A 27160-nucleotide genomic window follows, 5' to 3' on the forward strand; every position below is an offset into this window, starting at 1 on the left:
CTGGAGATGTAAACTAATGTTAAAGCTGACTAGCAGCATATGTTTCACGATTGTATAAAACTTAAAACATATTGAGATAATATGAATTCTCTCGAACAGTTTTTTAATGATAAATTTATGCTGACCATACATATTATTTTACTTAATACACCTATTCCCACTTGTGTCACAAAAATAAAATACCCCCTTTTATGGAGCATCTTAAAATTAACAAGAAAAGTCATCACCAAGCACTGGAAGAATCAGAGTACTCCTACTATGAAGGAATTTGTACTCTTGGTAACTGAAGTGTGTCAACGTGAACTTGACCAAGACAAGAACATCTAGAATCACCTCTTCATATAATATATGGTTGAAATTGAAAGAATTGATGGATAAACAACTTCAGCAATTAACTAACAGCTACTAATCACATTTCTTTTTCTGTTTTAAGAGCTTAGTTTTATAGTAGATACCATAGTAAACAGTTATTTTAGTTGTTGTTTACCGTTGTTCTTATAAATACATATATTTATTTTATAATATTTATATTATGTACGAACATTTTGTTGTTAAAATTTTCAATAAAAACAATTGAGAAAAAAATCATTAGTGCAAAATTATGTACTTCCACGAAGATCTGTGTGAAACAAAGTTGCAGAACAATACCTAAGGTAGAAGTAGAAATAATTATTCTTATATGCTGCAAATGATGGCAGCACATGGACTGCTTGGAAGATATTTCTAATAGTTACAGTTTCACAAATCTGAACCCAATGAGAAACATTTCTGAAAAAAATGATTTCTTCACAAACAAACAAAACAGAAAGCAAACATGTTAGCATTACCTTCTTTTTTAGGTACCCGTTCTTGTACTGGCCTGTGAGGAGTTTCTGCCTTCTGTGTCACTGTCACCTCATATGTTTCGCGGTTTTTGCTTCTTAACTCTTCATATGTGACAGGTTTTCTTTTGAACTGCTCTGCCTCTGGTTCAAAATGCTGTGCAGGTGCTGTAGGAATACAAATAGCACTTGTTAAGGTCATATTTACAATAACAGCAGAAACAAACCATATGAGGTTTTTAATTTGCATCTACCCATGTTCACCTGCCAACCCTCTGAACAGTTTTTCTCAGTTTAACCAAAGAATTTACAAGTATTATCCAGTTATATTAATATACCTTTCCTCATTATGGTGGGGACCTGAACATATGATCATACTCCACCAACTCACAGCCTGGCAGTTGTGGTTCGTAAGTTGCACCCAACATGTAAAGGATGTCTTTCAACTTGCACTGATCAACTGTCATAGCTGGGAAGCCCAGTGATCACTGAAGTACCAGTAAGTATAACATAACTAAACTGCCAAACTGATACATTAAATACAATATGCATTAGTAATGAGGAAAATATAAACAGCAATACAAAAACACAAAATAGTACACACAGACACACACACACACACACACACACACACACACACACTCACACACACACACACACACGGGGAAGAATACACATTAACCAAACCTTACATGCCTGTTTATAAAGTAAATGACACCCTAATTACAAATTATACAGCGAGTCAAACTAATGTTTTAATAAGACCACACACCAAGATATAATATAGGCATCACTTCACTGAGCAGCAAACATGTCTAAGGTTATGTAACATTAATGAAAAAAGATGAATAAGAATAAAAAATATATATTCTGTAATTCTGGGAGTACAGCTGCTTGCATTACAGATTAGGCTGCCAGGATAATACAATACAAACACAATATTAAAGTGGTACATAATACAGAGTAAACTGTAGTAAGAACATAACGGAGGAGAAATGCAGTAGCTAATATTCAACCAGATCAATAAAGATAATGGTCTACACTAAGGAGCATGCAAAGAGAAACAAATGATCCCGCTAACTATGTCTCTGAGAAGGGTACCACCAGTGCTGAGCAGTGTTCTGCCTTCTCCAAGAATGATGCCTATATTCAAAGATAAAATAACTAATTACAAGCCAACTGGAGTGGCTTAAAGAGATAAAGGCCTGGCTATGATCCCAGCAGCACAAGTTTGATTAGCAGCCTGGGTGCCTGACAGCAGTGCAGGCAGGGGAAGATAGGCATACCCATCCTGGGGAAGGGCAAGGGTGGAGATGGCTGTGCCTTGCCACAGTCCCTTGGAAAAAAGGAAGTGACATAAATGCATGGGCTGGTGGCAAGTGTTGAGCTCAACAGCCACTGGCTGATGGCAGCCTTTAATGTAGGTGTACAGAAGAGTGGAGTCATATGGAGAAAGCACTCCGGAATTCTGTAGTAAAATGGCTTGCATGTCCAAATGCCCTGGAGAGATGTTAAAACTTTAGAAAACACCCTCACTGCCATGATGCCATCAAGATCATAAGACGCCCAAACAGTTGCCTGAATGATGGTTTCTTCTAGATAGCTCTCATTTTGATCCTGTGTGAAACTCCCAAATAAAGGGAACAAATGAGTCATGTCCAAATGTGAGGAGGCAAACCAGCATGGGGACAAAAATCACACCGGAAAACAAACTGGTAACTCGCTTGTTAAATGGTGTCATTCTAGGGGGAATCAAATATGCATCTGCCAGGGACCTGTCTTACAAAAGCCTCTTTTATTTTCCCAGGGACAGCTTACACCTCTCAGTTCATAGCTTTCACATATTGCCTAGAACTGTTGCTTCCAATGTATGTTTTTAGTCAGTGTTCAACTCCGAAGCAAACCCAACATAGCAAATTACTATTTCAAACAATAGCCAGGTTGTTCTGCCTAATGCTAGAAGCTTAAAGAACTAAATGTCAAAGCTTCAGCCTCAGCTCACTCTTAAAGATGTCTATATTAGCACAATTACAGAGACTTGGTTTCAGAAAAATGAATGCGCTACCTTCTTACCAAGGTATTATACATGCCAGAAGGCCAGAACACAGAACATTGGACACTGTAAGCATGCACTCTTATTTATTAGGCACACAACTCTCAACCTCTTACTGCAAGAAATCTTGATAAAGCCATAAATAATCAGATGACAAAGGTCCAAAAATAGGGACAATTTTTAACTCATTACAGCTGGGTGATGCCTCCAGGTGTTCCTGCAGTTACATCCTACTGATGCCTCTAGGCGTCAAATATTACTGGTTTCTATTTGCATTAATAATTCCAAAACACTGTTGCATACAAAGTATTAAAATACTTCCTCTTAAATCTTACATAATGGCAAACACAACTGTACGGAAGTCTAGTGCAGGTAAGGAGATATTAATTGTTGTTTCTATAATATTTATTAATATTGCCTTAACCTTCTTCCTTAAATATCTCAACAACCAAGTATCACAGAGAGAACTGCTTAGTCTCAGCAGGATGAACAAAATATTGCTGACAGTATGTGTATGACTTGAGTGGTTGCCAAGATATTGTAAGTAGTTTACAAAAAATTACAAACGTAACAGTTATTCTGTTTACTTTGATTTATAAAACCCAGTGCAAGACCTAGAACTAAAAGAATACTACCAGTATAAAAATAGTTTGTGTTAAAGAGTTTGACATTTACATTTTTAGTAACCTCTGTGGTTCCAGAAATATGATCATTTGTTTGAAATGTGAGGGCAATCTGATTCTATCAAAAAGCTTAGGCCCCGCCCATTGTAAGTTCCAGTGCAAACTTCAGAGCTAGGAGGAGTTAAATATCCCTCCCACAAACTACAGGTTTTCATTAGCATGGATTTTCTGTAGGGTATGAAGCCAGAAACTGAAATGTTTCTCATTATTTTCTGATTTCAAATCTCAATAATTTGCCATTAAACCAAAAATTTATGAAGAATAGACCAAAATATGAGGCAAAAATCTGAGATGTTGAGAAGTATACTGGATAAATGGCAGGTATCAACCTAGAACCTTTACAGGTCCTGATGCACCTCAAAAAATGATTACCACATCATTGCTAACTACGAGTACCCTAGCATGTGATGTCCCCTACACAGCACACTGATTAACTATATCAAACTGACAAGCTGCACATCAAGCCTAACACCATTTTATGGAAAACTTTAATTACCTCTTATACCTCTCAACTGTACAGATTTTCGCAGAATGTCCAGATTTTTGTCTCATATTGTTGGTCTGTTTTTCATAAAATTGTGGTTTTCTGGCAAATAATTAAAGATTTAAATTAAAAAATAATGAAGGACATTTGAGTTTCAGATGTTATACCCTTCATAAAATCCATTCTAATGTAAAACCTGTTATTTTAGTAACTTCCTAAGTTTGCAAGACTAATATTTAAAAAAAGTCCCAATTTCATGTATGGCTTTGTCCAGATTTCTTGCTCTAAGAGGTTGAGAGGTATGCCTCTTTATCAACTAGCAAGCTAAGCTTACAGAATCTCCACTAAATAAACTCAGAATCCTTAAGTTTGTAAACACCAACTTCTTAAAGCAAACTGACCCACAAGGGATGTTAACCCCATTGACCTTGCTCTTACAAAATGCTCCCCCATTGTTTCAACCTCCCTGGTAAAATCTGATCACTTGACTCCTCAATAGAGACCTCCACACTAATAAAAAAAAACAGTATTTCAGGATTATTCTAAAGTCAACTTGAGTTTATTACTACTTACAGACATTCTGGATAAGCAGAACTCAAATATTTCACAGAACAAAGCCATTAATGATGGAACCCTTGCCTTGGCACACTTTTTTAACCATTTTGAACATAGACAGAGAAGAGGCCATTCTCAAGTGCCATAAGCACAGTAATACATTCAAAAATAAGCAAGTATGGTAAAATGTCCATATAAATCAGTTCCACAGAAAAACGAAAGAATGACTCTAAAAAAACTTTCCCACACTATACAAGCAACGTAAGGTTATTAAGACCCTAAGGCATAAATGAAAGAGTGCACAGCCAGTTATGAACATAAAATTACTTCCAATACCAAGGACAACCAAAAGGCCTTCTCCAGCTAAATTAGGAAACTTAGAGCTTTAACCTCCAATGTGTATCCCCCCACTTTAACCCAGAAACTATAATTATCTTTTCTAATAAAATTTAGTACCAAATTCACATCTCCCACACATGCCATATCCACCACCTGTTATCACCAACTCTAGCTCCATGGGTTCCAAAAGCAATCCAGGCCATCTGCCTGTAAGTATCAAACATCACAGAGACAATCCTCTCCTACATCCGTTTCACCTTATTTTCTCCATAGACTATGTACCCAAAACTTCAAGAACAGCCAAAAGTTCTCTCTCCCCACAAATACAGCTCCACAACAGGTCTAGTTAACTACTGGCCTATCAGTCTCACTGGAATTAGCTTTAAAGTTATGGAATGCATTTATCACTGAACTGACAACATAGATGATCTCTAGACCCTTGACACCAACGATCTCAGATTTGTTAAGGTGAGTTATGCCTAATTATATCTTATTTTTTTGACAGTCATAGAAGCTTTAAATGACGGCCAGACTGTCTGAACTACCTACAGTGACCTTGTTAAAACCTTTGACACCATTCCCCATGAAAGTATCAAAATCAAATTATCAAAACATAACATTAACACTTAAATTGTGCAATGGATAGCCAAATGATTTATGAGCTAAACTTACATAGCCCAAGTAGGGGGTATCATGAATAGGTTTGCTTGATGGAATATTAGAGTAAAGTTTGTCTAGGATATACAGTTCAGTCTTGGATCACCTCCTGTTTGGCATTTGTCAGAGATAAAACAGGGCATCTAAGGTCTATGGATATCCAAACTGGTGGAAAACTGCAAACTGTTTGGTGTTGTAAACTTATCCAATGATACTCAAAATTGTCCAGCAAGGGCCAAATGAGACCTACACCAGATGTTTTTTATCATGGACTCGGTCTATATGTCAAGAAGTTTAGCACAATACCTTCAGAAAGGCCCCATCCCATCATTTTATCATATCACTGTCATTCTTTTTAAAACACACTGTATTAAAGACATAGGCACCCAAGCTGACAAAGGGCTCTCTTTTGACCTATGCATCTTAGTTGTAGTCAGACAATCCTCCTGATTCACATAGCTTTTCAAATGCTGTGGCATCTCTCTGAGTCCAATGATATCCTTGACCATTTCACTCCTCCTTCATCAGTCCCATTAGCAAATATGCTGTCCTTTCAAAATGTTTCTGTCTACATACCTTGCACAATTTAAAAGGCCTCTGAGCCTCCTCGATAGAAAAATTTCTGGTTTAATCCACTTAACCTATAATGACAAACTAAAATCCCCATCTCTACCAAGTGTCTTATAGGCTCTAGACAGGCAATCTCTGCCTAGCATTTAATGCTATGAACAACCCCTTTCTTTTTGATCTACTTCACACCTCTGCAGATCAAACAACTAATATCCACTCCAAAGACAGAAACCTCCATTGTAAGATCAATGATACCTCCTGGTGCAATAGGTTCCTTATCCAATGCATCCCCATCTTGGGAAAATATTCCAGATGCATAGAAAGCAGAGCACCTCCTTGAAAACCTTTAAAGCACACCTTACCAACTGGATAGGTAACCATAAATTCATGTCTGGCATTAATGCTAATGATTTCCTACCCAAAGGGTAGTAGGAAGTAGTCTCCTCTTATCATTACACGAGTGAATGTGGCCTAGTGCATCAATGGCTCTTCAGCCCTAAACTTAGTATAATGCCTATTATCAGGTCAGCTATAGAAAAGATGAAGAATATATGATCAATAAGCCTATGGAGGTATGACAACTGACCCTATGGAAGATTACCAGTCAACAGAAAACAGGGATCAGGTAAACAGGAGCAGAAATTGTACAAATGTAGTGTCAAATGGCAAGGTGAGAATGTCCAAGTCAAGATTTAAATAACTCCACAGCTCACAATGCAGGATCCTCTGACAAGGTGACAATGAGTAGGCTGATGAACATGTGATACTACTGTGGCACTTGCACAGCAAATTAAGACTTTTTTTAGTTCAGACTTAACATTTTTAGAGAAGCAAATGTCATACAGAACAGCTCAAACATGGGACGAAGTGCAGAAATTTGATCCAAAATCACTTTATTATGTTAAACTTGAAATGAAAAAAATAACTACACAGATAAAATAAATAAGTTTTACTTTATAGTAACTCAGCAGATTTAATTTTGGCACTACCATCTCATGGCCAAGCTTTTCTATTTGCCGTTTACTGGCTTTTGTTACTAGCACAGCTTTGCTAACTCCTCGACTTGTGTTTAGTGCTCTTTTCGTTAATTTTTAGGGCTGTAAGAGGGTATGAAAGGCCTGAAAAGCTAGAAGCGCAGCCCTCATCTCCTTGATGTTGATGTGGTTTGACCTCTGATGAAGAGGCCAGAGACCCTGCGCCTTCAGAAAGCTAAAGGAAGTTCCCCACCCCCTGTTTGAGGAATCTGAAAAGACTGGAGATTGGAAAGGAAGCCCCGGGTTGAGAGAAAGTTGATGAATCTGCCACTGAAGCTCTAGCCTGAGACAGGGAAGGAAAGGAACTAATAAGTCCAGGCCATGACAAAGTGGAAGCCATATTGGACTTGAGGTATCACTGAAGCTTTCTCATATGTAGCCTGGCCAAAGGCAGCACAGCAATGGTGGAGGACATAAACCAGAGGATCCTGAGAAAGGCCCTGGCCTGACTTGAATCCACAGGAAAAGGAGACTGGAAAAGGGCAAATCAGAGACAGGGCCTTGGGGGCGGGCATGAGGATGGACTGGATCCTGCAACCAAGAAAAACATGATCCTAAGAATCAAAATTGATTTTTGAAAAATTATGGTGAAGTCCAGACTCTGCAGCAGAAAAATGGTAAACTGGAGATCCTGAAGCATAGCCTCAGGGGATGAGGCTTGATTAAGTAGATCATCCAGGTAAAGAGAGATCTGAAGAACCCCTTTCATCCTGCAAAAAACAATGACAGGAGTGACGCATCTGGTAAATACCTATGTGGCAAAGAAAAGAACTGAAAATGCAAGGAAGAATCAGAGAAACACAAAAACTTCCTGAAAAGGAGATGGATGGAGATATGAAGATAGGCATACTTGAGATCCAGACAGACCAGAAAGATCTGGGGAAGAAGAAGAGGAAATAAAGTTTGAAGGGCCATGATCTGAAAGGAGGGGGACCTTTAGAAAAGTGTTGAGCTGAGAAACACCCAGAAATGATCTCCAGGTGTCCTACTTCCTGGGAACCAGAAACATTCTGGAATAAAAAAAATCCTTCCAGGGTAGGGGGCACAACCTGAATGGTGCCTTGGGTCAAAACAGAATGAAGCACCTCTGGGAAGACAGGAAGCTGTTCTTGAGGAGGTTGAGGGATGCCCAGAAAGGATGGAAGAGTTTTCCAAACCATAAAACACCCCTGGTGGATAATGGATAGAACCTAAGCAAATGCAGTAATCCTAAACCAATTTGGAAGAAACAGGGAATGACGAAGGGAAAACGGAAGCAAATTGTCAAATGGAACCTGGCTTGTCCTGAAAAGGAGTTTACTGAGAAATAGGGGTCCTTGTAGATTTAGCTGGAGAGAAACATCTTGAACCTTTTTTACCTTTGGGAAGAGGATCAGACTGTCTGTGAACAAAAGCAGATTTGGAAGGGTAATTACTGAAACTTTGGAAAAGGATGCAGGAGCCCTGGAAAAAGTGTCAGCTGTATCATAACTGCACTTAATAGAGTGGTGGGCAACCTGAGAGGTAGAACCCAACAAGGAAAGGGCCGAAACCTTCCCCTCAAAACCAGAAAAGTCAGAAATTACCTGAGAAACCTGCAAAAGAACAGCTAAAACACACCTGGCCTTATGAGCCTGGTAATTAACAGCCTAAAGCACAAGGTGGCAGAAGTATAGACTTTTTTGCCTAGTTGCTCCATGACCCTACTGTCCTTAACTGAAGAAAGCAACTTGGTGGAGAGGGGAATTCAGACTAATAGAATGTTCTTCCTCTCAACCATTGTCCAAGGGGGGAGGTTTTTCCCTCAAATCCTGATCCTCATCAGAGGAATCCTGTTCCCTAGGTCTCTTGAGAGGAGTGGAAGACCACAGAGAAGCAGGCACAAAGACCCCTTAGGAGGCTTTAAAGCCATTAAAGCATTAAAAACCTCACTAATATCCTGCCATTTTCATTTAGGATCCTTAACTGCAGGAGAAATATGCTCAGTTTTTTTTTTTTTTTTTTTTTTTTTACAGGACATCTGTGCGAAAAATCCTGGGCCCCTTGTCAACACCTCAATAAGGACAATAGGGATCTCTCCTCCATCACTAAGATCTGCAGAATCCTTCTCAATCCCTCACATATAATCAACCAAGTTTACCCCTCAACGTCTGGAGCAGATGTTCAGAAAGCCTAAGAGAACATATGAGAAGTCGGATCCATGGCGGCCCTCTGACAGGGTAATGGCAGAGGGAGGAATCCAAGGTAACAACATGATGATCTTCTAGGCTTTCACCAGCCTCAAGAGAGATTTCAGGGGAGAGTGGACAGCAGCAAAATCACACCCGAGTTTTTTGGCCTGTTTCTTGGCCAATGGCTTACCCTCAGAACAGGAAGACTCTGCCATAGAACCCTCAGCTAACAGCTTAAAGCACTGGTTTTCAAGATTAATTGACAAGGAGGTGAGGTGGCTGTGTTGGGTCTTGAAGACAAGTGCTTGTCAGACAGAACACTGCATATGATCGTAGAAAACTCCCAGACAGAAGAGACACTCATCATGACAATCTTTATGGGGAATCTGCCTCCCACACTGACATTTTCCCTTTCTGGATGATATGAAACTAGCAACACTTCGAGAAAGATAAGGAAAAAGCCCAAATGGTCAATTACCTGAAAAACAGCTCAGTAACCAGCACAGAAGAAAGGTGTTCAGACAGACATTCAGTGATGGTGTTCTGACTGGTGGCAAAGAAGTTCTGAAGTGAGTGTGTCCGTACATGTGTCATTTTTATGCCCTACTCCTTGCGCATTCGGCATGTGTGTGTGACATACGGTGCCTATAGATTCTAAAGGCTTTGGTATACTGGCCAGACGTTGGGCTATCTTTGGCAAATCCTTTACATTATGAATTCTGAAGCACTGATACAGAAAGACATCTACAGCTTGCAACTATAACCTCTGCACCAACTGCCAGACCCTCTTTCCATCTAACTGCCTGCACTTTGTACCCCAGACAGCTAAAGGACAGCATCTTAGCACTGGAAATGAAACAATGTTCTTATAGGACCTGCTCCATTTTAAAATGACATACCTTGCAAAATGTTTTTCAGAGGCCAGGAACAGTCTGCTCACCAACAATGTACCAGAGATGGCTGCAGATATAATCAGCTTGCAGGAAACACTGCCTGTGCAACACTTCGGCTTCAAGCCATGCTGTACAATAAAGATCACGTTTGCATAAGACAGGAATGCACAAATGAATCTAGGATTTTAGAGATTACATCCAGAAGCACTATAAAATAGCAGCTGTTTAAACTAACAGAGTGCCCACCTTTGTGAAATGGCACAGTGACTGCCTGTTTTCTAAGCAGCAGGCATACAACCTTCTCTCACTGAGTGGGTGGCTATAACAGAAACTTAATAAGCACTAGACTGTAGTTTAAGACTCCAGAGAGAACAGTGTCCAGGGCAAGAAGCCCCGGTTTAGGTTTAAATTTCATACTTAAATACTGTTCTTATGAACAGTGAATTCATGCAAAAGGGTGGACAATTATTCCAAAAAAAAAAAATGAATGACTGTTGGCCTGATATGACCCTTCTTACAGAACTACAAAAATGCCATACAAATATGTCACCAACCTCAAAAATAATGAAGTGGGGAAAGGGAAATTTGTTGAGTTACATCCAACTGGTCAATATGCCACCAAAATGTTATGAGGTCACTGATGGGCAAATGCTGTGGTTTAAGGCAATACACGTATTAACATAACAGCTGTTTAGACGATGTTGCATATCTCTGTCAGTTTCATTTGGCGAGAGGCTATACTCGCTTTATGATTAACTGAACAAAAATTATCTCCACTAGCCCCAAGTGTATTTACATCACAAAAAATCCATGTTAGATTGATTGTTTTACAAACATTTTCCATAAGGGAGAAATCCTGTACATTACACCATGATAGACAGAATTAAAATGAATTACTGTGTTGTCTACAAGGAGACTAAGCATAACAAAATATTCAGTGGAACTCGTACCATGGTTAAAGGAAGAAGAGTCAAACGTTTCAACTTCAGACAGTAGCAGAATCTCTCTACCTCCAATGTACTTTAATATGATTCCATACTCTGCTTCTGCTCCTCCAAATAACTAGACTACTGGGAATGTCTGCAGATCTAACGGAAGAGGCTTCATTTTAGATGACTATGGGTGTTTGAGTCCTTGGGGATTAAATGGGTAAGTTTAGCAAAACTCACTGTTAAACTTAACAGAGAGCAGGTAACAGCAACCTGGTTACCAATACTGTGTATTACAGAGATAAGCAGTTTAATTTCAAAACTGGTTCAAACAGAATGACACATAATTGCTTAATTCACTCTAGAGTCAATGAGCTCACACATTTCCCACCAAAACAAGTTAGAATCAGTTCAATTTACAGATCTATACTTCACAAAGAATAGATTAAAACTGGCCTTCGGTGAAATTATTTATTTTCCAGGATTACATGATTATTAAATCACAAAGGTCAAAAAATTATGGTGCAGATTTGGGTTAGAGAAGGGGCGAAAGCGACAATACCTTGGGAAGGGTAATATGATGCGACTATTCTCTAAAAGATTCTCTAAAAGCACTACAACAGTGGAGTCTTTTTGACCAACAAGGTTAGACAGATGGTTGTACAATTTTTTTTTTTTTAAGAAAGGGACAAAATCTTCATACTTCCATTTCAGAAATATCACTCAGATAAAACACCTTATACCTTTTGCCAGTCTCTTATAGGACCAATCACATAACTTGCATCCAGCTGCAGCCAGATGCAACACCAGGTGTGTCAACCTTCATCTTCCCTGCCGTTCACATTCTGTTTACTTAAAAGAACTACTAAAACTCTATGCACAGCTGGGCATCTCAGTTTTTTTTTTTGGGGGGGGGGGGGCTGATGACTGTTCTATGAACTAGACAAGAAACATCAGGTGGAATTTTTTTTTCCTTTAGATCCAGTCCAGTGTGAAAACAGCTACTACTGCTTGATTCGGGCAACTGAATCAGAACTCTTTTGGGTGGACATGCATGTTCCCTCTTTTCAAAAGGGAACAACTGGAACCCTGACAAGGGTATTGCAAGTACTTTTAAATGACTGAACTTATTTCTTTTTCCTTTTATAATGTATGTATGTTATGGTTGTATTACTTCACTGCACTGACACAATTTGCTGTTGCATGTTTACTATGTCTTTGTCCTCTAATATGCTTCATTTTTAAATCTTTGAATCTTTAATAAATAAAATACATCCTTTGGTGTGAGTAAGTTCAGCATGATAACATCCTAACAGTCAACTACAGAAATTATAAAAGTCTGTTCAGTAGGAATGACGAATTAAACATTTTTAATTTCCGAGAACTGCATTAACTTGAGAATTATAAGAAAAGCCTATGACACTACACAACAATATTTCAGCAGTTTATCAGTTGTTAGTGTTTACTTTCATCAGTTACTAGTTGGGAATAATCATATTAAAATACAACACCATTCAAGGGCATTTTGTATTTTTTGGATACAGACTATGATATAATAGCTGCAGATATCAACAACTTACATTATCTGCCTAAGGCTAGATTTTTACTCTGTTACAGAACCCACAATCCCTTTTTCCTGATGGGGTCATGGTTTTCTTTCAACAGTGATGATCATCACGAGCCAATGTTAGTACTGCTGGGTGGTCAGCCCTGCCGCAGTTGTTTTTCCATATCAGTCAGTCAGTCAGTCTCACACACACACACACACACACACACACACAATTATACCTATTAGAATAGAATTTAGTGTGTCAAATTTATCTACTGCATGTCTTTGGAATGTGAGAGGAAACCAGAGCACCCAGAGAAAACCCATACAAACACAGGGAGAACTTTATTAACTCCATGACGGAAGAACCCCTTAGTCTTTAGGCATTTTAATTACCTGCATGCTGAATGGACTAATAGCTCAGTGCTGTACTGTAACTTACAATTTCTTGATATTCTGATTTACATCAAGAGATTATATAAGTAATTTGGCACAGTCAGTTGGTCAGCTCTCCTGCCCAGGGGAAGGACATCTTTGACTTGGACATGTTAATACAGAAGGTACATTACCCACCACTGGGCTCTTCAGAGCACAGTGCCATGTAATTTAATATCCCAGATGTGATACCATCCACCACCTCTTCTCAGACTGTTCATTTCAATACACAGTCTTGGAAGGACTCAGACAAAATATCATCTCTACTAACTAGAAAGCCTTAATTGAAATAGAAAGACTGATTTGCTGGTTCATTTTAAAAGGACTCTATCGAGGGTCTATATTAGAATTTCGAAAGATGTAAACACTGAATGTTTAAATGTCGAACTGTATTCAGCGAAAGCTGAAAACAACGAACATACAGAACAGCAAATTTTTTCCTAGGGAAAAAATTCGCTGTTCCAAAACACCTACACACAAGCACAAGAAACAAAGAGCAATCCACACACATACACCTAAAATCTTACACCTAACCCTACACTAAACTATACACAAACCACTAACTATCCACTTACCTTAACCCAAAACCCTAACCCTAAGGTCCGTCACTATCGCACACTCACCTCACCCACGCCCTAACTCACCTACCCCGCCCTAACCCTCAAGTCCACACAATCGCACACTTACCTGACCTGTGCCTAACCCTAACTCACCTAACCCACCCTAACCCTCATATCCACACAATCGTACACATACCTAACCCACGCCCTAACCCTAACTCACCTAACCCACCCTAACCCTCACGTCCACATAATTGCACACATACCTAACCCGCACCCTAACTAACCTAACCCACACTCAATCGCACACTTACCTGAACCAAACCCATAACTTTCCACCACAGTGCTGAAAATACCGAAGCAACAGAAATGGACAACCAAATTCTTTCCCTAGGAAAAAATTTGGTTTTCTGTTGCTTCGATATTTTCAGCTTTCGCTGAATACAGTTCGACATTTAAACATTCGGTGTTTACATCTTTCGATGTTCTAATATAGACCCCTCTATCGATATATTAAATTTGTTTAGTAAATATAAAACAAAAGGGAAAGCAAACCCTCCCTATCTTCCTTGATAAAATTATAAAGTAAAGCACTTATTAAGAAGATTAACAGAGTTTACTGTACATACAGATCTTCAACCTTCTGGACATGGCTCATGTATTTTAATGCATCTGCAAATGTATGTCCAGTAAGGGACAAAAGGATCTCACAGGCTATGCACTTGGAATGGTTAAAAAGCTACCAATGGTTCATGACAGTTAATTATTACAACTTATATACATGCTCTGAGATGACCTTTTTGAACCACTTGAAGTATTTCTCTGTTAAGGAAGGCTTATTAGTACTACAGGACTGAATAAAATCTAATACCAATATATAAGGATAGAAGGTAAGATCTCATTCAATCTTAGGTAAATACTTCTAGCAGTATTTAGGCAGGTTTCTGAAATGGAGTCTGTTTACTCTAAACTTACAGACATTAATCAGCACGCAGTCTTAGAAAGTTGATCTACAGACTCTGACAAGCCATTAGGCATTGCCCTTGACAAAGGTCCTTTTCTTCTGTTCTTGCCAATGCTTTTGATGTTCTGCCACATTCTGGAGTTGCCAGACTAACATCTTGCCAGGTCAGTCCACATATAATAAGGTGGATCTAGCTTTGTTTATTTAAGAGGGCACACAGAATAGTAGGAGGATGTGTTGAACACACCGCACTGGATCCCAAAATACACCGATGAGGCCAAACTGTCAGCAATAACTAGTATTCTGAAAACTGTGGAGCTATACAATTATTGTCCTGAAAAATATACAGCCAGGTTTAAACTTCAGTGCTAAGGAAAATATAAAGTGATGCTTTTCACACCTGCACTGTAGAATCCCCAGTACTGCTTAACATTGATGTCATGGAAGAGCAAGGGTTTGTGTGGCTGAGTTTGGATCAGCAAAGCTGAACTCCTTGAATGCCATTTTACACAGGAATTAACAAGCACTAGTTTCTTTCTTTCAGAAGATTCATCCTGGTGCAAACATGGTGTTGGTATGTAGAGCTTCTGAGGGTGCTTGGTGGCTTACCCCTTGAGAAACAAATTATCACATTTAACATTTCTATCAGGCATAATCCACAAGCAATTGTGCTGTGTGATTTTGTTACTTGACAAGCTGTATCTTAACAGATTAAAAGGTGGAATCCATTGGCAATAATACATTTTATGAAAGACCTTTGTGTTTTTCTTAATAATGGATTTTCCTTTAAGGCCAATGCTATTTATATCAAAAACAATACTGTAAGAAAATAGGTTTAATATTTCAAATAACAGCAACCATGTATTCTGGCACACTATTCTTCTATACAAGTAATTGTACGTCACATTTTGGGATACAACTCCATTTCCTTTGTCTACACCTAACCGGAGATTCATTTGCTAGAAAATGTTCCATGTAAGAGACTACCATCTTATATAGCATTAAATTATGCACCTGAGTAAACCACTTAGAACTTAGAACTGCAGTGTCACCTTTTAAGAGGTAAACTTCGCTGCAATACCAAACATAATGAGAGGAGATGTTAACAGTACCTCCAGAATTACAATTATTTATCAACAAGATGACTTTTACGTATGGTAATTCTAAGTATGTTGCATCTTTTAACAATACCAAAGACGGAGATAACATTTTTCTTACAGTCAAGTCCTAGCTATTGAAATAAAACTGCCTATTGATATAACAGTGTCAGCGACCTTTAACATTTTTAAGAGCTGATCTGAGAGGTGGACAAGTCAGACAAGGTTTTTATCCAGTATAAAGGAATCTGTGAAGGCCTTTGCACCTGAACACGGACAACATGAAAATATGAGCCCTAAAACTGAAATATAATAAACACACAGACACACACACACATTTTATATATATATATATATATATATATATATATATACACACACAATCAAATATCATCATAGACATTGATTTTGATGTATGGACTTCCAAACCAAATGTTTCTTATTTTATTTTAATGTCTTATACCCAATATGGCGATCATAGAGACTGCCATACTTGAAGTGATTTTGTTTTTCATTCTCTCTACTCTCTTCTGTTGTTTGGGTCCATAGAATACTATACAACCTAAATATCACAAATGATCTATTTTTTCTTAATTTGGTTACAATGTTAGTGTTGTGAGTCTCTGACATTTTAGACTGCCTATAAAAGCAGTAGAATAATTTCTTTTTAAATGACTTTCTTGGATATAGCCTTCCTGTAAAGCTGGAAAAAGCATTTCATGGTCCACTTAAACCTTCTTCAACAGAAAGGCAGGACTTTAAGCAATTATAAATTCCTGACCTCTCCTCCCCTACACTTATGTGTGGTATGAAATGCTTCAGTACTGCTAACTCATTAATGACTGACAGCTGTGTGCCTTCAAAAAGCTACTAAGGTAAACAGCAGCTGCCTGCAGTTTTTGACACTGTGCCTAATTTTGTAGTTATGTAGAGGAGTGGAGAAAAAGTGTTTTGGTACCTATCTTTAAGAATAAGGGTGCTGTGCAGAGCTGCAGTAACTACAGAGGGATACAAATGATCAGTCACAGCTTGAAGTTATGGGAAAGAGTAGTGGAAGCCAGGTTAAGAAGGGAGGTGATGATTAGTGATCAGCAGTATGGTTTCATGCCAAGAAAGAGCACTACAGATGCAATATTTGCTCTGAGAGTGTTGTTGGAGAAATACAAAGAAGGTCAGAAGGAGTTGCATTGTGTCTTTGTGGACTTAGAGAAAGCATATGACAGGGTGCCTAGAGAGGAGTTGTGGTATTGTATGAGGAAGTCGGGAGTGGCAGAGAAGTATGTAAGAGTGGTGCAGGATATGTACAAGGGTAGTGTAACATTGGTGAGGACTGCGGTGGGAGTGACAGATACATTTAAGGTGGAGGTGGGATTACATCAAGGATCAGCTCTGAGCTCTTTCTTATTTGCAGTGGTGATGGACAGGTTGACAGATGAGATTAGACAGGAGGCCCCGTGGACTATGATGTTTGCAGATGACATTGTGATATGTAGTGAGAGTAGGAACCAGGTTGAGGAGACCCTGGAGAGGTGGAGATATGCTTTAGAGAGGAGAGGAATGAAGGTCAGCAGGGCTAAAACAGAATATATGTGTGTAAATGAGACGGAGGGTAGAGGAATGGTGAGGATACAGGGAGTAGAGTTGGTAAAGGTGGATGAGTTTAAGTACTTGGGATCAACAGTTCACAGTAATGGTGAGTGTGGAAGAGAGGTGAAGAAGGGAGTACAGGCAGGGTGGAATGGGTGGAGAAGAGTGTCAGGAGTGATTTGTGACAGACGGGTACCAATAAGAATGAAAGGGAAGGTCTACAAGAGGGTAGTGAGACCAGCTATGTTATATGGGTTGGAGACGGTAGCATTGACGAAAAGGGAGGAGTCAGAGCTGGATGTGGCAGAGTTAAAGATGTTAAGATTTGCACTGGGTGTGACTAGGATGGACAGGATTAGGAATCAGTATATTAGAGGGTCAGCTCAGGTTGGACAGTTTGGAGACAAAGCAAGAGAGGCGAGATTGCGTTGGTTTGGACAAGTGCTGAGGAGGGATGCTGGGTATATTGGGAAAAGGATGCTAAGGATGGAGCTGCCAGGTAAGAGGAAAAGAGGAAGGCCTAAGATAAGGTTTATGGATGTGGTGAGAGAGGACATGCAGGGGGCTGGTGTGAAAGAGCATGATGCAGAGAACAGGAAGAAATGGAAACAGATGATCCGCTGTGGCGACCCCTAACGGGAACAGCCGAAAGAAGATGATGATGATGTAGACAAAAAGCAACATTTCACTGTTTAAAAAATTAGGCTGTTTACCAGCTTCTTAATGCAGTGCTGCAATATAACGCAACCCTGTTTTTCATATAAAGTATTTTTAACTGATAGACAAACTCTTATCCAAACTGTTGTTGTAAAAATGTTAATAGAGCTTGACTAATATCAAAAAGACAATCTTGTGTAAAACTGTGGGTGGTCACCATTGGTGAAAACTACAGAATACATGCTGGCCAACTAATGTTTTGCAGGGCAAGACAAATTCCTTTCTGAAACAACTGGTGCTTTGAAACCGAAAGCATTATCTGTGGAAGAGAAAAATGGAAATTAAGTAAAAAAAAAAAAAAACTGAAAGGTTATAAAGGTTTTTTGATACTAAACAGCATCTAGGTGATATTACAGAGAAGAACTGCAACTGAAATAGATTAACTACTTTCTAGTGTGAAGTTTTCATTTAATTTGGTGGCTCAGTTTTCTCAGAAAGAAATAATAAATGGTTTGCTATTGTGCTTGCCTAAAATATTAGTGAAAAAAATACAATAAATTGTTCCTTGTAAATTTTAAAGCTAGATGAGGATTTTTCATTTGGGTAAACAAAAGCTGTTCTGTTTGGTAATCTACTTCAGGACATATCAACCTCATTTCTTCTTTAAACCTGATCTTAAAGAGCTGTACATATCTAAAGTCAACAGAACACCTTCTTCACTACACAAACTGTTAATGTTTGCCCTTAACTAGATTTTAAAACAATGGAACCACACAGACAATAGGATGATTTGAAGCGAGTGCTAACAAGAGTCACTGTTTGTGCTTCGCATCTTCTGGCCAGGCTGCTGCCTTTTCTGCTAACTGGGGCTATTCTACTGCTAAATGACAATATATCTCATGTAAACACCACATGAGGAATATCTAACTCTGCCTCCACGTAATCAAATTTGCATTTCCTGAAGTATTTATATTCCTTACTGCAAGCTGACCTGAACTAGGCCTTATTTTAACAGCTACGCATACTGATCTTTTATCTGCCACTGTACAAAAACTGACAGCAGTTTTTTTTGTGCAGTTGTCATCATATTATCACTGAAAGGACTAATCTGCTTAATGCAATTAAGTAATTTGCAAAATTTTTCAGTGACAACAACAAAATGCATTAACAGAAGAGGATTTATTTTATATTGGGTATCAACTTAAAGCAATTTTACTTTATACATAAAAAAAAAAAAATGAAAAGCTACACCAATCCTATATACATATATATACACACGCACACACACACATTTTATATACATATATATATATATATATATATATATATGGGTCCCCTTCAGATGGTCGAACTTTTAAAAGCTCAACTTTCATATGGCTGAGACCGTACAATCGAACTTTTAAACATTCGAACGGTCTGAATGGGTATCTCCATACAGCGAGGAATGGGAAGATTTCCCTTTACCGCAATGTACTGCAATCTCGGAGTTGGTATATTCAAACAGCGGGGTGGGGTGGGGAGTGCATGGGGGCTTGCCACCCTGCTAGCACTGTTTAGTTTTTTTGTTTTATTTTTTTTTTCCCACATCATATGGTCTCGGCCATATGAAAGTTGAACATTTGGGTGTTCAATTATGTGAAGTAGACCCATATATATATATATATATATATATATATATATATATATATATATAGAGTACTCAGCCTTGAACTACACATTCTCACATTCTTTTTAGTCCACCAAAGTTGCAACCAAAAAGTGGGAAAAGGGTTGGGAAAATACATGTCCTAAGCTTTGAGGTACTGTAAAAATGATGTATTCCAGTACTGTTGTTGCTCTTGTATAATAACTAAGGGTCACACTCCAGAAAGCCAACACAGAGAGACAGCATATAGCTTACACCATCCTATTAGGGGATAGCATCTTCTTGGGGGGGGGGGGGGCGTGATTCAACCAATTCAAAACCTTGTAGCACTGAGGGACTAGAACAAATTGAACAGATGCTTGTTGTGCCCAGATAAGGAAATGGATTTCACTAACACTGTATGTTAATGAATTTCATTACGTGTAGCACTGACGGACTGAACTGAACAGATGCTTGACTTGCCCTGATAAGGAAACTGATTTCACTAACATTGTATGTTAATGAATCTCATTACTTGTGCTGCATCACAGTTCTGAAAGTCCCTGAGAATCCTGGCAAGGTCATTAAATCAAGCTAAAGTTCTTTGGTGAAGTTGCTCCTAATGTACATTGGACCTGGTGTTACAGGCAGGGAATCTGTCTGCACTACCAGGTCCAACAAAAGGTGAAAAAGCACAGCCAATAAGCTATTCAAAGTAGTAGCTTCACCTGTAGGGTGAAATAGAGAATGTAGACATGACAGGCAGGCATGGCCTGACACCCAAGGAAATCGATCAATTTTTAAGTATAAAGCAAAGTGAGCGGTCATGAAAACACTCTGGGGACTGCTCACAGTAAACACATTCACACATCTGCGAGGAACCAGTCTCCCAGATTCCTGACTTCAGCAGCAATGCTTCACCTGTATGTAGAACTAGGTACTCTGGACAGCATAGTTTCCCACCAGGTACTGCCTGCAGTACCTAACTATACATACAGGTGGACCTGCTGCTTTGCTGACATATCCCGTTTATTGAAATGAGATTCTCCAAGCAGTCAGTCTTGTAAATGCGTGAGCCTCACCCACGTACAATGCTAAAGTCAGTTGGTATAGCAAGGCCACTTCCTCTTTTGGAACTGAGCTTAGGACTCCCCCACGAGAGCCCTATCTTTTGGACTCAGGCATGCAGTAACTGCTCTGTGTGATGTGTTACTCTACTGCCAAGCATTCTTGTAATCTGGTCAAATATATCACATGCATTTGTCCTATGACAATGTGGTTGTTTTGCCTGTAGTCCAAATTGTGAGTGAAAACAATCCTCAGACCAGTCCACTTTGCAGTTAAATAACAAATAAAGAATCAAATAAATAAACTAGTGTTTTCTTACACTGAGTACAACTGTATTAAAAATCAGTTAAATGCATTAACAGTTATAAAACACATCTTCAGATGCAGGCAGTACACAAAACAAAAAACAAGAATTATAACAAAACTCACCTTAAAATGAGTAAACTAGTTTGGGGGTCACTAATTTCTTCACAAGGAAAATTAAAAACTCCTGAGGCAAGACAGATGTGACTGGTCTTGAATCGGTTTAAAACCCAGCTTAACAGGCAAATAATAACACTGCTTTCTAAACTAAAAAAGCTATTAAACTTTAAGGGCACTAACATACTTCTGTGGTATCATCAAATCAATATTTGTGAAATAAAATACACAATCTGCGTAGGCTATGGTCAGTGCTCTTTAACAAGATTCTATAATAATATATAATATAATATAATTTTAACTACACTGCTGACTACTGCTACTGAATCATGTAGCAGTGATGGGGGTCATCCCAATTGAAAGAAAGCAAAAATTGGACAAAAATTCATGAAGTCACCTTGATGAATCAACAAAGCCACACAGTTCTATTTACACAAGTGTCTTCCTTGCTACAGATGTTACAAGTTTTACCTGTCAATCGCAACTCAGATTAACTGAGTATACTAAGGGCTTTGCATTTCTTGGACAATGCCAAAGTTTTCAGTCTTGGAACCCCTAAAGGTATTAGAGTCTCTCACAAGACACGACTCTTGTTGCACTTACTGTACAACTCTAATGCTAACATTGCTATTAGCACACATCTGTCCTGTCAGCTGTGCATCTTAAACCTCGGCTTAGACTTTTAGAAGCAAACATAACAAGGGTATTCAATAACAATTTGCACATAGCATTATGCACAGGAAGGGGGTAATTCAGAGACACAAATTGCATGACTGTGCTACAGCATAAAAGGCATGGTATGCAAATGCCTGCATAATGGCATGCCATCAAGCTAATGAGAAGAATCATATACGTGGATGACATCAAACACTGAAGAGCAATTCAGAAAAACAGAAATTTAGTTCAAGGAATAACCGCTCTCATCTAATCTGAACTCAAGGATTTTCCTGTGTACACATAGTTCACTCACTCTATAATGTTAGAAGGAGCATCAGCACTGGCTGAGCATCATGCATTAGTGGTCATGTTCATAGCCAGTGCCAGCGATACTACACATTGCTGTCCACTAACAGCTCATATACCATTACCTCCATGACTAGGACACAGTCAACCACTACCACGTAGATAGAGACATAATATGAGATTTAGCGGAGATGTGCCACCAACAATTACAACTAAGGGGGATGTCTGTACTACCTATATTGTTGGACAAAAAGGTTTATCCAGCATTACCAATCCCTGCCAGGGACCTTTCAGCATCTGGCAGGGTATACAGTTTCGCAGGTGTAGGCCTTGTGGATCATACACACAGAAGAGTTAAGCAAATATATAAATATAATGCACATCATGTATGTTGTTTTACAGAATTCTTATTGTTTTAAATTATCAGTATTATTTGCTGTCACTTAAACATGAAAATCTAAAACAATCACAATGCAACAATGAGAAAATGGCTATGTGCAACCAACATAATTCCCCGAATGCAGTTTTTGAGTGTGCCCATATTATTGTGGACCGTTATATACAGTAATTAGAACAGTACACTGAGAAGACAGACCCATTACTCTGCAACTAAAAAAGTAAGGCACAGACTTAACTTAAGTGCACTCATGTTGATGTGCCAACAGGAAGAGGCTTGGTCTTATTAGTGGAATCGGTTGCTAATGGCCAAATTTCACACCTGCCAAGTTACCTGTTTAAACAAAAACATTCTGACACTAGAATATGATTAAAACTTTGGAATCCAATTCAAATGGTATATAATGGGAGAAAATGTATTTCATTAATACATGGGACATCATGATGACTCACTCACCAAAATGGGGTTTCTGAATAAATATGCTGAATTCCCAACTATCAAGAAAACAACCAGAAGTTATCAACCATATAATTAGGAAATAATAATCCACAATTCTAAAAATTATTCACAACCTAAGTATTAAGTCCTCAAGGGCACTGCTACAAAAAAGTCAACATCTAAAGGCTGTTACAGAATGCTGCATTATAAATCATTCTGGCAAAGATGCAGTGTGTTGGCCTACTTGTCCAATGCTCCACAAAGATTCTGACTTTATTTGAAACTTCACATAGTAGCAATAATGGCAGCAGTGTGCCTCTATGTATCTGTATACTCTCCTGAGGATGGCGGACATTTTATTAAGGACAAGAAGCCCTTGAATGATGGGAACAAATGTGGCCAACAGGAAATATGCTTAAAAAGTGACTAAGAACTCCCAAAGCAAGTACTTTACACAATCCATTTAAAACTCACTTTTCACATGTACACAAATGAGTTCATTTAGCAAATGTTCTTCCACGCTGTACAATGAGATTCTGTATCAGAAAATCATATCTGTTTCCTGCGGTACACTTCTTTCATAAAGTTGAAACACCGAGTGCTATGAATGCACTGCTGAACAGGATATCCATTAGTCATCTATAATAAGAAAGTGACAGAACTATACATGAAGGGGAAAACTGCAGCTGAAAGTTCTTGCACAAAAATGAACAATTAGGCTTTCTGTGGATATTTTACATACTGTCAATGTTTAAGTTCCCAGATGCCAGTTGAAACTATGCAGTGTTTATGAAGCCTGTCTGAAAACCACAGAAAAGGATGAGGCAAGTAAAGCTCAGAGACGTGAATAAATAATGTAGAACAGAAACTGTTTTTTTCCCATGGTCATGGCTAATTCCTTCTGTAAAATACTGGCTAAACATTTTCATTTTCCATTTCTCAATGTAATGTTCAAACTCCTGCTCCCTACCCCTAGACACTTGGCCTGTTCACCGACCAAATTGCAGCATAAACAGTGAAAGTCTCAGACCGTAAAACTAAATGCCTTGCTCTGAATGCTACATAATTATTTCAGTGAGTAATGGAGGAAAACAGAAGTTCAAGTTTGCCAGCTTACCACTGGGTAGCTCCATGGCAAAGGTGGTACTCTACAAGTACTGCCCATATTGACTCCTAAAAATCTTCTGCATGTAACAGAGAAGGGAAGATATACCTCCTCCTTTTTCACAGCTACTTAATATGAAACAGCATGACAGGCCTTTTGAATAACATAAACTTGCACAGAACCCTCTGGCTGAACAGACATGTAATTTACTACTGGTCATTTCTCTTAGAAGAATCCATAAAAGTACTGAATGACTGAAAGTGCTACAGAAACTATCAACTACCGAAAAACTGCAGCCAAAACAAGCAGTCCCACAGATCACAAACGTGTAGAATAAAACATGGCAAACTCCCTAAACAGGCAGGCTTTGCAGTTTCCCACTGTAACAGATCCCTTCAAAATACCTACAAATATGTTTTTCTGCTGTGGAAATAAAGCCACGTCAGTGCATTCAGACAGTACTTTACTTTAAGACGGCTGCAAGATAGATGGCATTACAAACATATGAAATAACTCAAGAATTCTAAACACAGTTTCACATTAAATGTATTTATTTATTTATTTGTCTTTGCTTACCAGGAAAGTTCGACTGGGTAATACCCATTTTCAGCAGAGGCCTGGGAAGAAAACTTCCATTAGCTTACACTGCATTGTACAAAATTCCAGTTAAATATAGAACAGATACACTTCTATTTACATTTGTACACATACAATAGTTACATTTATACATTCTAAGCTTTACAGAGATAGAAGTTACTAAACAGAAAGCCCACATGCAACTTAGTGGATTGTACAGGCAGCAGTTGTGTACAAAAATTGTTTTGTCATTTCAGTGAGAGGTTTAAGAAGAGTATTTGGACAGTATCCTACTGTGAGAACACCAAGTCTTAACCTGGTGATGAGCATATGCAGGACCAAGAATGGTTAAGATTTTGTTTAAGCAGTGGTTTAAAACTACTGAGTTTGTCGGAGAGTTTTATTTGTGTGGGGATACGACTTCAGACTTTAGTGCTGGGAGTAGAGCAAGTCTCCTGCAATATTATTTGACTTATTTGTGAGTAATAAGAATTTGTTACTAGAATGGAGATCCCTTGCTGGGCAGTAATAAGTTTTGTAGTGCACGCATACCTCTCAACCTGGAAACATCAAAAATCTGGACAAAACCGATGAAAAATAGGTACAAATCTGTCTGCTGATTAACATCTAATTTGTATACATAATGACGTAACCCCACCCACTCCAATGGAACTGTGGGATACCAACTTTCAAACGCAAACTGAAGAACAGACCACCAAAATATTGCACCAGAGTCCCCTGCAGCCATTCCAATGTCCCATTACCTGGCTATTCCGCCCCATTTACCATAAACACTAATGTGTGCATATTGCTTTAATTCTACGATTATTTGTATTTTTACATTTTGCAGCACAACAATGCACAAACACTAAACAGACATCTGCTTGACAAAGCAGTACTGTCTCACAATGAAAACAGACTTGGCAGTAAAACTTCTCTGCCCTTGAAACTCTCATTCACTGAAACCCACACCACATCCAAAGAAAATGCATCTGGCCAGTGGTGGATAAAGATTATCTTTGGGCTGTTTTCATATCACTGGCCCCTTGCACACAAGACAAGAAACATACATGTGTTCTTTTCTTTGATACACCTTCCTGACTTTATTAAGTTATATTCCTTGTATAATACAGCACACTTGTTAGACAGAGTGCATTTTAAATTTGTCTGAATATTTTTCCAATAGGTTGTACTGTAGGCAATGAAACAAAACGAATGAACCAATTATTACAAAACTGCCCAATTCAGAACATTTCCATCATAAAAGTCTACTTCCACACCCACACTATAAATAGAATGACATTAGTGTAAGCCATAGGCATCTTGCACAGCTTCTCACACTTATTTTCAATTTTAGTTTTTTTTTGGGGGGGCTCTCAACCTTTTAGCAGAAAAAACCTGGACAAAGTTAATAATGGGGGAATACAACTTGTGTTCTCACTTCTCACCGTAGCTCTCAGGTGTTTTAAATGGGGGCATTTTCTCACACACACACCCCTCTTTCTAAAGAAGCAGCAGAAATGTGTATGTATAACATAAAGAAGTGCTTAACCCTACCTGAACCCACAAAAGAAATAATAAGCAGCTTAACCCAGTTTCTCTCCACAACAGTTTCCTGTAGTAATTACCCACAAAAGAAATAGCTTAACCCTGCCATTATTGGAATTTGAGTTTCTTTCCACATAAGAAAAATAAATGCAGCAGCGATAGTTGAACACAAAGACATAGCAGCCAGTTTCCTGAATTACCGTTTCTCACTCCACAATCCACATAAGAAAAATCAATGCAGCAGCAATAGTTGAACACATAGACTTAGCAGCTGGTTTACTGAATTACCGTTTCTCACTCCACAATCCACATAAGAAAAATCAATGCAGCAGCGATAGCTGAACACAGACATAGCAGCCGGTTTCCTGAATTATTGTCCATTTCTCACTCCACATAAGAAATAAAGTGCTTTAATGAACTGCTTAACCCTACCTGAACCCACAAAAGAAATAAGTAGCTTAACTCAGTTTCTCTCCACAAATAAATCAATGCAGCAGTGGTAGTTGAACGCACAGACATAGAAGCCGGTTTTACCCACAAAAGAAATAAATAGCTTAACCCTACTGTTACTGGAGTTTCTCGCCACATAAGAAAAATAAATGCAGCAGCGATAGTTGAACACACAGACATAGCAGCCAGTTTCCTGAATTACCGTTTCTCACCCCACAAGAAAAGAAATCACTGCAGCTGTTTTAGGACAGGAAGGAATCCTTTGTAATTTCTCGCACTAGCACCACCTAAGAAAAATAAGTACAACATAGGAAGTGCTTAACCCTGCAGTTACCTGAAATTAAATTACCCATATAAGAAAACAGTACAACAGTATAAGGAAGCGCTTAACCCTGCTGTTACCGGAATTTGATTTACCCACACTGGACTGATCCTAACACACATAGGAAGCCGTGCAATATTGCCGTTTCACTCCACATAAGAAAATAAATCAATGCAGCACCTTAAGCAATAGGTAAACAGAATACTTTTTTTTTTTTTTTTTTTTTTTTGCC

The 27160-nt window shown here is 38.6% G+C and overlaps 1 protein-coding gene across 2 annotated transcripts in view; it reads right to left on the reverse strand.

Annotated features, from left to right (window-relative positions):
• Positions 1 to 27160, reverse strand: part of OCIAD1 (OCIA domain containing 1) — a 686887-nt gene that overhangs the window by 55594 nt on the left and 604133 nt on the right. For both annotated transcript variants that reach the window (XM_044055722.1, XM_044055723.1), the window contains one exon: positions 828 to 989. In XM_044055722.1, coding sequence (XP_043911657.1) covers positions 828 to 989 — 162 coding nt within the window. The remainder of the gene's footprint in view (positions 1 to 827; positions 990 to 27160) is intronic.

The sequence above is a fragment of the Protopterus annectens genome, chromosome 14.part0 (genome assembly GCF_019279795.1).
Source record: "Protopterus annectens isolate FY-2018-M chromosome 14.part0, PAN1.0, whole genome shotgun sequence".
NCBI classification, from domain to species: domain Eukaryota; kingdom Metazoa; phylum Chordata; order Ceratodontiformes; family Protopteridae; genus Protopterus; species Protopterus annectens.